This window comes from Castor canadensis, chromosome 13, assembly GCF_047511655.1.
Source record: "Castor canadensis chromosome 13, mCasCan1.hap1v2, whole genome shotgun sequence".
Taxonomy (NCBI): Eukaryota; Metazoa; Chordata; class Mammalia; order Rodentia; family Castoridae; genus Castor; species Castor canadensis.
Window position 1 is genome coordinate 4,562,397 of NC_133398.1, and position 15,444 is coordinate 4,577,840.

The 15,444-nt window shown below is 53.3% G+C and overlaps 1 protein-coding gene across 1 annotated transcript in view; it reads right to left on the bottom strand.

Moving 5' to 3' along the window:
* Cfap77 (cilia and flagella associated protein 77) overlaps positions 1-15,444 on the bottom strand; it is a 122,545-nt gene that overhangs the window by 52,362 nt on the left and 54,739 nt on the right. Inside the window, exons 2-3 of the mRNA XM_074052623.1 lie at positions 2,247-2,346; positions 1,531-1,759 (exon numbers count right to left, since the gene is read on the bottom strand). Coding sequence (XP_073908724.1) covers positions 1,531-1,759; positions 2,247-2,346 — 329 coding nt within the window. The remainder of the gene's footprint in view (positions 1-1,530; positions 1,760-2,246; positions 2,347-15,444) is intronic.

Genomic DNA, 15,444 nt, shown 5'->3' on the forward strand with positions numbered 1-15,444 from the left:
CTAGGAAGCACAGCCATGATACAGAGAGACCGACAAAACGTTGATGACATCACTCAACCTCCTGGATCCAGCCATACCTGAAGCTCTGCCCCTGACTTTTTCAATCACCTGAGTCACTGAATTCCCCTCTAAAAACGTCAAGGTACTCTGAGTTGAGTTTTGATTATATGCAACCACATTCTACTTTTATAGAATACCATGCGTGCTGGGATTGGGACATGGGTCACATGTCTGCTTCTGACCAACCACATCGACTAGTGCCCTGACTGGCAAGGCCTGGGTCACACACCTGCCCCTGACCCAATTGCTGAGGGCAGGGAAATCTGATGCTCTGACTGGCCAGGCCTGATCACACGCTCCTTAGAGTCAGGGTGAAATCAGTTTGGGCCCACGGTAGGAAAAATGTTGAAATTGGGGTTCTGTGTACAGACAGGGGAACCGATGCCAGTCAGTGCAAAGCAGCAGAAAGAAAGTCCTCGCTGTGGAGCCATTACTACTTAATGGACTTAATCTGGGAGAGAGTGTTCAGCTGGTAATTCAGGCAATAACTTAGGAGGGCCAATTCTAGAAGCCTGGAATGCAGTTGGCGGGGTTCTGCGGAGGTCCAGGTGGGAGCTGTCTCCCCCACTGGCTGGAAGAACTCATGGCTTCCCGAGAACTTTCCCCTGTCTATTCCTTCACTGGCACAAATTTGCCCATTTAAGCCGCAGGCTGGTCACAGCCTTGCTGTCAAGCTCACGGCATCGATGGCAGTGACAATGTGGATCCCTTGGAGCATGCACACAGTCTCGTCTGACCTCTGTGATTGTGTGGGCAGAGCTTCCTGGTGTGACAACTGTCCTCTGTTTTATCTGAGTGGTTGTTAGGTGAGTATTCCCATTTGGAAAATGTCATTGAGCTGAATACCTGGTGATCTGTGCATCTTACCATGTACAAGTTCAACTTTGATGAAATTGTTAAAAAGTGGCCTGAGCTCTAGGGTCTACAGTTTGCATTACACCATTTTAATTGTCATAGTAGCTGAGGGCTCACGGTGACCCAGGCTCATGCAAAGATTTCTGAGGGCACTGAGTCACGGTAACCTCTCAGCAAAGGTATATAGCAGGTCCTATTTTCATCCCAGGCTACAGATGACAAACTGAGACCAGGGTAACTCGGCCACTTCTGGCCAGAGTCCAGGTTTGAGCCCCGGCTCCAGGGCCTATCTGGTGGCCTCACCAGGTTAGTGCTGGGCAGGAATACACCTGGCAAGCTTTCGCCTCCCTCGGGTTCTTAACCCCCGACTGCAGATGAGGGTCTGAACCAATATTCACTGAATGACAGAAAACGTGCACAGTCCTGCTGTGTACGGCATACGGCAAGGCTGGGCCAGCCCAGCAGGAATCATGGTGAGGCCACTGATGTCTGAAAGATGCTCTACTTCCCCCTGGTCCCTCCCCTCTGACATTGCTCCTGAGTCACCAGCACCCCTTTGTCGCCCTCCTCTGCCTGTCCATGGGGACACAAAGGGCTGAGTGCCAGGCACCTTACCGTGCCTGGATCCCAAACGTCATATTCCGGGGGATGGAGGGCGGTTCCTTCCTGAGACGCCTGTCATCCTTGTTACTGATGCGAATGTCGTTGAGTTTCCGGTACAGGACGTTCTCGTGGGCTGTCACCAGGCCCGCTTTCACAGCTCCACAGTTCATGGCGATGTAGTTACGGGTCAGCTCCTGGGGGCAGGTGGGCTGCTGCCTAAACACGTTCCAGTGTCCGATGGCTGGGGGCAGGGAGACAGGACCAGGGGTGGCCGTTGTGGAGTGATGCACCCTGAGGCATCTGAGAAGAACTGGGGCTCTCCTAACCCCAAGTCTGCTGGGCAACAGCCCTGCCTGGCCCTGGAAAGCATGACAGCCTGAAAGGGAGGGACCAGGATCCCAGAGTGTCCTCCATGGAGCTGGCTCGCCTGGCCTTTGGCCTTCCTTGGGCCATCAGAGGCTTGGTCCTGTCTTCACAGCCCGAAGGTCATAGAACACAGATAGTCCCTTCCTGGGGCTGCCCATGCCTGTTCCCCGACCCCTCACACCTTGGACCCTCCATCCCAGCCATGCCCTGGGTGTCACCACTCTGCTGTTCAGACTTGTGGCCTCTACCAGAGCTGTGCTGTACAACACCTGGTCCCTGCCCAGCAGTTACCAGGGCTGAGCACTTCAGAAGAGCACTGGCCCGCCGTCCCCTCTCCGCCCCCTGTGCGCCCAGGCACTCACCTTCGGGGACCCCTCCGTCCAGCCCCCGGATGTAGAGGCCGTAATTGAAATTGACGCCAGGCAGGCTATAGCTCCTCTCCCGAGGCTTGCCGAGCTCCGCCTGTGGAGGGGTGGGGGGGACAGCAAAGGTGAGGGGTCATCGTGGCCTGGGAAACAGGCCACGTGGGTGTGGATGGCAGAGCCTCCCTGGGAGGAGCTGAGCCTGGGTGGATGTCAGCTGTGCTCTGCTGTTGATCCGAAGCCTATCTGCCAGCTGTGAAGAGGGGTCCTGTGCCATTGCTGAGCTGAGTCGCTTTGTCTGGGGGTGGTGCCTGGACCTGCCTGGCTCCAGCTGGCAATGAAGGACCAGGTTCAGGAAGGCTCGCCTGGAGGGCACAGGCAGAAGAGACAGCTTTCACCCAGTGCTCCCTTCTCACCATGGACCTCTCCAGCCATCAGCCATCGGCACACAGCACCAGGCGGAGTCACCTCCTCTTCGAATCCTCACTTCAGGGTGGGGACGCAGTGACAGCGCTCACTGTCACCTCCTTGGTATCTGGACTGTGAATCCTTCCCTCTGGGCCTCTGGGAAACTCCTCCTTAGCTCCCAGAAGGGCAATGTATGAAGGAAATTGCTCTGTTATCAACCCCATAATCTCCCACACAATTTATTGAGGGCCTGGGGACAGCTGGTGCTGGTGCGTCTGCCCTGGGCAGAGCTCTTCACCCCATCTACAGCTGCAGAGGCTCCACCTGTCAGTCCCCAGAGCACCTGTGACGCCATCGTCTCCATGCAGGAGTGCCCACGAGGTCGGACCATGGACCAGACACACATCCGGTTCTCTCAGTTCCTCCTCACACCCCCTGGGGCTCAGGGCCCATCAGCTGCCCCACTTTACAGACAGGGAAGCTGAGGCTGCATGAGGCCATGCAGTGGGAGGGGACAGAGCTCCTTATTGTTCCAGCCCTGTCTCTACCAACTTCCCCCACCCTCTCCTCTAAACACCAGTAATGCTTAAAATCTCTTCTGTTCACGTGGGGCTAGAAGTGACCGTCATTTCCATGAGTACACAGGCTGGACCACCTTGCTTGGAACACAAATTCCTACAAATTCCGGCTATGCCTTCTCTGGTCATCTTTTACCTGGTTGCACAAAGCAGGTGTGCAATAAATGCCTAAGATAAGAAGCCTCTTCCTCTGGGAAGCCCTCTGGGATTGGCATGAGTCAGGACAAGCCTCCTTGCCATGCGTAGGCACAGCAGATAGGTTCTGGTGAGGGCCTGCCTCCTGGTTTGCAGAAGCTGCCTTCTGACGCATCCTCCCGAGGTAAAGAACAGAGAAGTGAGCTGTTCTCTTACCCTTTCCAGAAAGGCACTAATCCCACCACAAGGGCTCCACCCTCGTGACAGAACCACCTCTCCTAGGCCCACCTCCTAACACCATCCTGCTGAGGGTTAGCGTTTCCACTTGTGAATTTGGGGGAGCACAGCACACAGCCCATGACCTCCTCCTCCTTGGAGACACCCTTGGTTCCTCCCCACACAACAGTTGGTCATTTCTTTCTCATCTCAATCCCAGACCCCCACCTCCCTCCAGAGCCTAGAGTTTGGAGTTCCACCTCTGCTGGGTGGTTTGTTTAGAATTCCTTCCACACGACTCACTCCGGGCTGCAGACAAAGCTCTGGCCTCTCGTTTGTTTATGAAAACGATCCAGCCTCCCCAGTGACTGCTGGGAAGTTAATTAAAACCTGGCTTCTCCAGGAGAGGCCTTGCAGCCCTCGGGGCAGGTGCAGGTGGGCAGACTTCCCGCTGGCAGAGGAAGGACAGACTCAGGAGCTGCCACCCTCAGGCAGGGGGCGGGGAGTGGGCAGGTGCCTCAGTCTCCTCTTTCCAGAGCCGTTGCCTGGGAATCAGTAAGTGTGGAAGACGTTGGCTGTGAAAATCATCCCAGTGGGAGGTTCGCTCAGGCTGCCATTCCACAAATGTGTGTCTGTATTCTGCACCAAGCCCTGGGCTTGGAGTTCTAAGACACATTAGCCCTGCTCTTATGACATTCACTGTCTTGCGCAAAGGACAATTAAATAATGAAAATCAAGTGCACCAGGGATGCACTTGGTAAAGAAAGTACGGAGTTCTAAATATCTCTGAGGTCACAGAGTGAGAGGAGATATCTGCAATGCCTATATCTGACAAAAGATTTGTCTTCATCATATATAAAGAGCAGCTACAGATCAATAAGAAAAGGGAAGACACTTCTATAGAAAAGTGAGCAAAAGGCTTGAATAGGAACTTCATTAAAAGGCTGTGCAAGTGGCTAGGACCCATATGTCAAGGTGCTCAGCCTCTGGGAAATGCAAGGCTGAAGCCCAATGCTACTAGCCAGGACTTGGAACAACCAGAAGACGTGACCTTGGTGGGCATGTAGAGAGGTACAACCCCCACGGGAAACTGGTGAGAACTCCTGCTTACCCCCATGACCAGCCGCTCCCTCCTGGACACCCAAGAGAAAGGGAGGTGCTGTTCACCCAAAAACGTGTCTAAGAATGAGCACAGCGGCTCAGCTCATGATAACCAAGGACTGGAGACAGCCCCGACGGCCATCGCAGGAGGATAAGAAGGTCGTGACGAATTCAGGGGTCTGGCCCCACACGTCAGTGGCACGACCCAGCTGGAGATCAGAGGACAGAGCGTGGGGCCTCCTGGGTAGGGAAGAGGCTGAAGGCTGCATGAGGGCGTCCGAGGCACTGGTCATGATGTTCCTCGGCCTGACGTGGTGTTCTTCCCACTCAGCCGTCCTGCTGTTGCCCTCCTCCAGTGTCCCCTCCTCTGTGACCTCAGCCGCCTGGCCCCTCCCTCCTTCCATGTCGATAGCTGAGGGCTCTGGATCCACACAGGAAATCAGCTTCACGTGAGAACTGTAGCCTGGCTGGCTCAAGAGGAACCAGCAAGACGACAGCAGCTTTTCGTTAATCGAAGCATCTGGGGAGTCACAACCCGAGAAGGCAGCATCGGCTCTGCCTTTCCTCGGACTCTTCCAGACCTCTGTTGCCTGTGGAACGAGAAGAACCTCCCAAGAACCTGACTGAGAAGCACATCTGCTGCTCACAGATGCACCCTGGACTCCTCGGCCTTCTGCCCTCCCAGGCAGGTCACATCAGTGTCCGAGCTGGCGCTGGCAGGGATCGCTGGGGTCCCTGGCCTGCCCTGGCGCAGCTGAGAACACCTCCGGGCCTCGCACGGAGGTTCTGCCCACATCTGCCATCCCCAAATACTAAACTGTGGGCGGCTCAGGCCTTTGGTCCCCCAGAGCTCCTTGGTTCGCAGGTAAGTGCCCTAGAGGACAAGCTTGCCTGTGCCCAGCGAGAGCTTAACGAAAAGCCCTGACTCCCACATGCCCCCAGCGGCCACACTACCGACCACAGCACCTGCAGTCGCCGCTTCCCTGCGCCAATGCCTCAACAACCCTGCAAAGGGGTGATCCTGCCATCCACACACAGAGGCCCAGAGAGATGTAGGGCTTTCTTTGCTCAAACCTAATGAGTAGGCCAGGCACAATGGCTCATGCCTGTAATCCTAGCTACCTGAGAGGTGGAGAGTAGGAGGATCGTGGTTTGAGGTCAGCCTAGGCAAAAGTTCTTGAGACTCCATCTCAACCAATAAAAGCTGAGCATGGTGGCACATGCCTGTCATCTCAGCTATGCAGGAAATATAAATAAAAGGACCGAGGTCCAGGCCGGCCAGGGCACAAATTCCAGACTCTATTTAAAGATACTAAAGCAAAAAGAGCTGGGGAGGTGGCTCCAGTGGAAGGGTGCCTTCCTAGCAAGCATGAGGCCATGAGTGCAAACCCTGGTACTGAAAAAAGAAATAGCTAACGAGTGCCCAAGACAGGATCTGAACCCAGATCTGCCCCAACTGGCCCTTGCTGCCTCTTTCTCACTGATTCAGTATTCAGCACAAACTGTCTGCAGTGATCTGCTGTCCCTTTCTGGACACGGACCCCTTCTACAGTTGGGGTTTGCTTCTACAAACAGCAGAGTCTGTGACTTCTTTCTACTGTCTGCTCCACACACAGCACACAGCATGGACCGCCCATCAGCTCCAGGTGTAAGCTGTCACCTGATGAGTGGACTGGGAAGTGTGGGAAGGGTGGCCACTTCAGGACCCACTCAGAACTGAAGCCACCTGGACCCAGGACAGATATATCTTGGCTGTGTGTGAGGACAGTTGCTGGGAGAAGAAAGACACACATCTTGGGCTGGTGTTTTGGGGAGAGCCAACATGGCAACATGGTGGGCAGGAGAGCCCAGGTTGTGCACTGCTACTGCCTGGAGGCAGAGGTCCTCCAGAGGCTGGAGGCCCAGCACCAGCACTGGGTCTCCTGCCCCAGCCTGTGCAATGTGGCTTCTAGAAGCCTACAGAGAAAAGTAGCCTGAAAGAAGGGACTGCAGGTCTCTGGGTGCCTCCGGGACCAGGTTAGGCCAGCTAGCCTGATACACAGGAACTCAGAGGGACTGACCCTGAACATCTACACAAGGGCCAGCAGGTTGTGACCAGCTACCACCCAAGCAAGGGAACTTGATGCCTGATGGTCACCTGCTTTCCCATGGCAACCTCACTCTGACATCCTCAGACCCAATGTAGCTTATTCATAGACTAGACCTCAGCTTTGATCACACTCTCCACCCAGGTCCCCAAGCAACCTGTCCCACCCACCCAGGATGAGAAGAGAGATGGCCATTGCAAAGGCAAAAGGGGTCTCCCAGCTAGCTCTCAGGCTGGACTGTGCAAAGGCCCTGGGGCAGATGGCATGGGCAAGCTGTTCAGTCATGTGGAATTTGAGAACATCTTCCCTGCATAGGGATCCCTTAAGACCTCCGTGTGCTCTTTCCTACAGAAGTGAAGGAAGATAGTAAACGCTACTGAGTGCCTCCTACACGCAAGGCTCACGCCATGCCCGGTGGCTTCCTGTAGCAGTGCCTTTTATTGAGCACTTACTGTGTCCTGAGCATGGGCTGAGGGCTTTTTGTCCTTCTCCCCAACTCAACCAACTTCTCTCTGTGTGGTAGGCAAAAGCTTAAAGAGGTTGGATTTGCCCAAAGCCATCCAGGTAGCAAACAGATGAGCTGGGGTTTACCTCCCCTCCCTGAGATGCCACTCCTTTGTGCGTAACCCACGGTGGCCAATCACCCCTCCTGACTCTCTGTGGGAGGTGACATCGCTTCCATTAGACAGAAGGGAAATTGAGGCTCAGAAAAGGGGGAGATGAATGAAGCCCCCTTGGCCCTCAAAATCCTTCCTTGAGGTCTCTTAGGAGGCACAACAGGAAATCGCGAATAATCGAAGCCGCTGAAATGTGGTGTGTGAGCTGGAATCCCCTGTCCTGAGGTGTGACAATCAAGAGGTGAGCGTGGGAGAAAACCCCAGCTCCAAGTGCGGCTGCCGTTCTCTCCTTAGCTGCCCTCAAACTGTGCCTTTTCCTGAGTTTCCTCCATCACAAAGTGGCTTGGCTGGATACAGCTCTGGGTGACAGCTGTCCCCAGCAGCAGACAGCTTCATTAAACCTCATTAAGATGTCATCCCTCCCTGCCTTATTTTCCATCTCTCAGCTCTAATTAAAACCATCTCTCTCCCTGTCCCAGGGGTCCTGGGATTCTCCCAGCACCTCCTGTAACAGTGGCTCCCTCCGCTCCCCAACACGAAGGGCTGGAGCCCCAAAACCCACACTGGGAACAGGGCGAGCAGGCAACTCTAGAGTGGCCAGGGCATGGGCACTTCGGAGGTGACATTTTCCCCAGGCACTGCCATGCTCCATTGTCACCTGGAAACCAGAAACAAAGGTCTCTACCCCTTCTTCTCAGGTTGCTTTGAAGCAAGTGACCCGGCCTTGCAAGTCAAGTGCAGTCTCTTCCCACCCCAGGCCCTTTTCTCCTTCGCTCGTGCCTGTTTCCCACCAGGGAAGTGAAAATGGGTGGGACCACTTGGCTTTGTCCTTTGGATGGCCCAAACTGGACCTTGCTCTGGACAAAAGCGCCAGTGGTCATTTCCAAAATGACAGGCTTGCGGCCAAGGAGTTGGAGACAAGGGCTCTAGAGCCACCTTAGACGTGTGTTCCTCTACTTCTTGGCAACCACACGGTTGCCCTGTGTCTAAATCTGTTTGTTGGACAGTTGAAAAGCCTCCCTTCTCTTTCCTGCTTCCCAATAAAAGGTAGTTACGTGCAATCCCACAGTCATGGCGGGGCGGTTATTAAATAAATATCTGTGTGCCACGCATCCGTGTGCACAGACACCATTGCGCTCAGGAGGAGCAGCTCATTATTGTGAAGCAACTTAAGATCCTCGAATGCAAAGCACAATATAAATGCAAATCGTGACCATTATTAGCATAGAGGATATTTATTTATTTCCATAATGAGAGCCTCAGATAAACATTCATGCAAAATAAGGTGTATTAGGCATGAAAGGACATGGGCGGCGTCCTGGAGGCCCGGTCCTTGGGGCGTTGTGACTGGAGGGTCACACTCGATCAGATCACATCCACATATGATCAAAGGCGTATAAAATAATGTCAAGTGAAAAAAAAAGACACAGTGGGAGTCAATGTTTTACATATAGCTACAGTTGCAACCATGTTTTTAAAAGGCGGTGAGAAAAGCCACTGGAAAGAAACAGAGTACCAAGCTGTGCCAGGTGCAGGTTTGTGTTAGGTGTGAGCTTTGGGGAGCGCTCAGATACCGCTTTTTCCATTACGAAACCCGAGGTACAGGTTTTCTACATGGCAAAGTTATGCATTAGGTTTGGCTGTAGACTACATAGAACATGCTGGAAGCCAGCCTGTCAACAGTGCCACATGGAGCTGAGTTTGATTCCCACCTCTGTCCCATCCTGCGTGACCTTGGGCGAGTCACTTGACTTGGTCTCCTCTTTCCTCAGGAGGCCGTGTGCCACGGTTAGGGGACCTAGATAAATGGTGGTCGCCATCACTGCTGACTTCTCTGCTGGAATCAGCATTGTGCCTTTCCAGCCCAGATCCAGGGCAGCCCTGGACAGTGGCGACAATGCTGTAGACCCAGGGGGCCACCCCCTCTGGCTTTGCCTGGTTCTCATGCCTGTGCTGTGTCACCTGCCTGGCTGCTCTCTGCTCCCTGGGGCAGCCCGGCCTCCTGAGCTACCAGCCCTGATGAATGGCTCTTGCGGTGAGGCGGTCATGGTGACAGGCCCTGGTGCTCCCTCCCCTCCCCCTCGACAGCTTGAAATCAGGTCCTTCATTTGCATTTACATGGTCTCGCTGTGCAGCTTATGAGACCCAGAGATTTATTTGCTACTTAGCCTGATGTTTGATTGCAGCCGGGAAGGCGGCGGGCAGCGAGGCGCCTGGATGCACCACTCACGCCCGGGCCTCTGGGGGCCTGTAACTCAGCACGGCTTTAGGTGGCTGGGGGACGCGCCGCGTTTGGAAAAAAGGCAAATGCAAGAGGTTGGGAGGAACTAATATCACGATTTGAATTTTTTTTTAAAGCAATAAAAACTGACTAGGTGTCACCGAGATTATGAAGAGAGAGGCCCAACTCACTTCTATGTGGTGGCTTGTTGTCCCAGGGAACCAACTCCCTCCCAGAAACTTTCTGGGCCCCACCGCCGGGCGGGCTCTCAGTAGAAAGTCATCTTCCTGACAGCCTGAGCCTGGCACAACGGCGGGGAGGCAGCTGCTGCCAGCCCAGCCTGGCGCATCCCAGCCCTGGCACACCATCGGGACGCTGCAGCTTCATGATTGAGAGCGGGAGCTGGGGCCAAGCACTTCTGGCTTCTCCGCTCTTGGTGACCTTGATTGAGCAAGTTCACCTCTGAGGCTTGGGCTTCCTTATCCATGAACCAAGTATAGTGAATGCCCCGCACGAAGGGGGCCACAGCACTACCTAGTAAGGGGCAGGGTCTTTTACTTTTTGTTTTTTGAGCCAGGGTTTCGCTAGGTAGTCCAGGCTGGCCTCGAACTCTTGATCTTTGGGTCTCAGCCTCCCAAGTGCTGGGATTACAGATGTGCACTACTGCACCCTGCAGCCCAGGGTAAATTCTTAGCAGAGGGCTTGTTTGTTAGGTTCTGAATAAAAAGTAGTCATGCTGAGTGCCGTGGCTCATGTCTGTAATCTCAGCTACTCAGATGGCAGAGATTGGGAGAATAGAGGTTTGAGATCAGCCTGAGAAAATAGGGAGACCTCATCTTAACAAATAAGTTGGGGGTGGTGGCACGCACAAGAGGCCACTGAAGGATCATAGTCCAGGCTGGCCTGGGCAAAATAGATGAGACCCTATTCAAAAAGTAATGAAAGCAAAAAGAACTGGGGATGTGGCTCAGATGGAAGAGTGCCTGCCTAGCAAGCAAGAAGTCCTAAGTTCAAATCCCAGTACTGCCCCCAAACCCCTACAAAACCCCAAACACTGCTAGTCATACTTGCTACTGGCCCTTACTGGACCTCACCAATTTGCATTGTCTGCAGCTGTCTCCTTTCGTATGACAGATGACTAGCTAGAAAGTGGACACATTTATTCTATAGGTCCCCAAAGAATTCCCATACGACAGAACAATCCCACTCTGAGGTATATACCCAGAGGAACTGAAAACAGGGGCTCAAACTAATCCATGTGCATCTATGCTTGTAGCAGCATGAATCATCTCACCAAACAACCACTCCAACGTTCTTCAACACATAAGCACATCCACGCGATGGAATAGTATTCAGTCACGAAAAGCAACTGATACATGTTAAAACACGGGTGGCCTCTGCAAACATTATGCTAAAGGAAGAAGCCAGGCACAAGAGACCACGTGTGTTACATGAATTCATTTAGATGAGGCGTTCAGAATAGGTACATCAGAAGAGACAGGAAACAGAGAGGGTGTTCCCTCTGACTAGAGGGAAGGAGGATGGTGAGTGACTGCTTGTGGGTACATGGCTTCCTTTAAGGGTGGTGAAAATGTCTTGGAACTAAGTAGAGGTGGTGATCACACAACACTGTGACCAGGGCAAAGCCTGCATCCTGACGCTGTACACCTAAAATTTGCGCCTCGTTCATTTCATGTACGAAGAACTAATACTTCCACAGGAAGGGTATGCCATGCCTCCACCGGAGCCATCTGGGAAACTCCTCTCTCTTGAAGAATGAGAGGTTGGGGAAGAGAAGTGGTACGCGATGAAGTGACTGCTAACCCAGGGCAGGACAACGGGCTTTGGAAACACGGCTTCAGTTTTGGGAAGTGAGGCTGTGTGGACTGGACACAGGCACAGGCCGTGGGGCTCCAGGCTATGATGGCCGTCTACAGAAGCCATGTCCACCCAGGTTGGACTGTGAGTCTGGAGTCACAGTCCCCGCACCTCCTCTCTACGGCCCCCAGGTCTGCACCTGAGACACCAGGGAAGATGGGTGGCTTCCCCTCAGCGTGCCACAACCTCCTGTGGCTCAGAGAGGAGTGTGGGGGACCTGGGGTGGGTGATGAGAGGAGGAGGGGAGGACGGGCGTGCAACCCTGCATCCCGGCCCAGGAGCCGCTCCACTCCGTGCTTCGTGGATGGGAGTCATTAAAGGGCAAGTTCTACAGCTTTCAGAAAAAAGTTTCAACCTGGGCATGCCTGGTGCACACCTATAATCCCAGCACTTGGGAGGCAGAGGCAGGAAGATTGTGAGTTCAAGGCCAGCCTGGGCTACATAGCAAGCTCCTATCTCAAAAAACCAAGGGCCGGGGGTGTGGCTCAGTAGTACAGCACTTGGCTAGCACGCACAAGGCCCCGGGTTCATCCCCAGCACAGAAAAAAACCCTGAAAACCATCAACTCTCCAGCATCCGCTGGCCCAGGATGGGGACCGGAATCCACTGTGACCCTCTGCACTGGGTGACTCCAAGCAGCCTCCCGACTCCTCTGAGTCTGTTTCTCATCACTCCTGAAACAGCCAATCGTTCCTCCTCCTGGTGTAATGACAGGATTTAGGTGGACAGGAGGGGCGCCTGGCACGCGGTAGGTGTGCAGGAGGCGGGAGAGACCCTTCTGCCCTGTCTCCAATGTGACAGTTTTCCTAAGAGAAAGAACCGGTCCGAGCCTGCTTGCTTTGATGTGGCTGCCAACAGGGAAGGGCCGGCTCTGGGCTGCCCAGGAGAGATAAAAAGCGCAAGGCCCCTCCACCCAGACACGGCTGATGGCACACCAAGTAAAGGCCACTGTCACCTGGTCACTTGGTCAGTTCGGCCACCAAGGGTCAAAACCAGTGGAGCCCAAATTGAGCAGACTTAAGAAGGAGGCTCCCTATGAAAAGGAGGGGAGAAAAAGGAAAGAAAGGAAAAGGAAAGCAGAGAATGATCTATGTACTTCTCAAAACTTAAAACAGAAATCAAAGGCAGTGTGAACTGTTTTAAGTTCTGACAGCTGCAGGCATTGTTCTGTTTGGTTCCTGTATTTATGTTTTCATTTTCTGGAGAGAGTCATTGAAAACCGCCTCATGTTCTTTCCTGAGAACACATGAAAACGCCAGCTCCAGTCACTTCCGTTCTGATGTATATTTCATCATATCTCATTGATTGTAAGTTTTATTTCCATGTCAATAAAAAAAAGTGGTATTGTAATAAATGAGAAGGAGTTTAACACAAAACGGCGGCTGACCTGTTAGCATAGCAGGTAGCAGGGATGCAGACGTGGCGCTAAAACAAAGCCTGTTAATAAGGCTGGTGTCACCCAACGGGACAGGAGCTGGGGGCTGTTGATTTCAACGGAAGCTGGGGGACACAGAGGTCAGGATGCTCCAGCTCCGCCTCTTTGCAGCCCGTGGGATTGTTTCATGATGGGTTCCACCTGACATTTTAGGGACCACGGCCCAGGATCTGAGTGGCCGTTCTGCCCCCTCTAGCAGCAATGGAGGGGCAGCCTGTAATCCCAGCCACCCCTGCTTGGTACCGTGGAGCCTATGAAGATGGATGGAAGTTGGTGAGGAGAGGAGCAGAGAGGGAGTCCCAGGATTTGGGGCCTAATAAAGAAAAAGATAGGAACACAGCAGTCCCTCCTGGGCAGTGTGACACTGCCCCAAGGCCTGCAGCAACTGGGAAGAGGAACCAGAGAAGGGCTGTGAGTCTAGCGTGGTGGCCAGGGCACTCTGGGTCAGAGAGCTCCTACGGGCAGTGGCACCTTGGAACTTTAAATCACGAGGCTCTTCTGTCCTATCCACGGCTGGGAGGAAGGTGGGCAAGATGGAGGGCAGGCAAGAGGAGGCGTGCTCTCCTCTCCCCTAGCCTCGGTGCCCATCTATAAAGTAGGGGAGCTATGCTGGGTGGTCTGCAGGCTCCTTCTGGCTCTGCCACCTCCTTCTGGAGCAGATCTAGACCCACATCAATTAAATCTACATCATCTAGATTCCTGTCATCTGGATCCAAGTCACCTGCTTCTTGTGCTCAGAAAGTCAGCACACAAGCTTTGGAGATGTCCTGATGCTGGCTCTAGAGTCACTTCTCCCATTGTTAGCAGGTGGCTCTGGGCAAGGACCTTGTCACCCAATGCCTAGGCTTGGCATCAGGAGAAACTGCTCAAGATCCTCACACTAAAGGCTTTTGCGAATAACTGCAGCCAGGAGGAATCCCAGCTGCCCTAGAGAGAGCTGAGGGTACTTGTCCCACCAGTTCTGTCGGCAGCATCTGCCCCTGGTGACCAGTTCATACCCACATGCACTCCATCAGAGGGACAGGAATGAAGCCATCTGGGCCGCCCCAGGGTGGACTGCTGGCCATGGGCTCCCAGCACGGCCACCAGTCACTTTGGAGAGCCCCTGGGTTTGCAGTTGGCCCTCTGGAGGCTCACAGCTACAGAGAATGGAAAATACTTGAAAAATGTCACGAGGGAAGACATCAGATCCCCTGAACCATGCCCAGCCTGCCAAGCTGCCTCCTGGGGACCCGCCAACCAACTGACAGCTAGTGATGCCACCCTGCCATGGTTGGAAAGAGGTCTGAGTTCCCCGAATACTCAGGGCAAAAGATGGTGGGAGCCATATGAACAGAGGACAAGGGACAGCCCTATAAATGACTTAACAGGTGATTTTTTTTTAGGGTGGCATAACTAAGATAAAGAATTTAAATATTTGGTGTAATTGCCACACATGATATGTTTGTCCTTAGCTTTGGGTTTTGGAAATTACCAAGCTCTGTGTTGCTCCTATGATTGATCATGAAAGAATTAAGAGTGAAGACGCCCGTTATTGTAAAAGACTCCAGTGACAGTTTGGATGCAACTTATAACTCAGACAGATTGGTGTCCCCGAACGATTTTCCTCTTCCCCCGCACAGAATCAGGGATGCTAGTCGCACTCAGTGGCTGGAGTGAGCAGTTACAAATGGGCAGAGACCAGGCTGTAATTACCAAAATAGAAAAAGAACAGCACTTTGTAATGAGTGACAAGCCGCTGAGTGGAAATTTAATTTGGTCTAATTAAGCAGCCTTTTGTGAGGATTTGTCTTTAGATGAAAAGAGGGAGCAAGGAGATGGAGATGCAAATGAAGCTCACCATTTGAGTTTAAAGAGCCAGGCTGAGAGGAGTGTTTGCCCCATCCGTCTCCTTGCTGCACTCAGCCCACGCCTGCCTTGGAGGGGTCTTGCCATTTTTTGTCCCTTGCCTCTCATATCTTTCAAATAAGACACCTTGCAACGACAGGGCTGTCAGGGAGCTTCCGTATATTCAGGAGCAAATTTTGTTTTGCCCAAAGTAATGAAAGCCAAGGGGGTTTTGCTGATGAGAGGAATCTGGCCCTGTTCTCCAGGCTTTGCCTTCTGAAGCCCTGAAGGCTGAATGCATGCCCAGCGCCTTGGGCACGATGGAGCCACTGGGGAAAACCAACCATGTGTCTTGCTCTGGGAGGGAGAGCAGCTATGGGCCGAGGTTCCCTGGGGGCTCCATGTGCGGGCCCGAGGCTGTGCCTTCCGTCCATCTCTTTAGCTGGATCACAGGCTGGTCATCTGACCTAGTGATTTCTCTTTGTGCCAGGGATGATAACAAAACACATCTTGTCCCATAAGGAAATGCTGTCCCAAGCCCTACAGCCTCAGACCTCGACTTCAGGGTAAGCAGAGGCTGAGGGTGGTGGCCATTCAGAGGTCCGTCAGCTTTGATGATTCACTAGAAAGACTCGTCCAACTCAGCAAAGCCACTCTGCTCATTGTTGTGATGTACTAGAGCAAAAGGACACAGA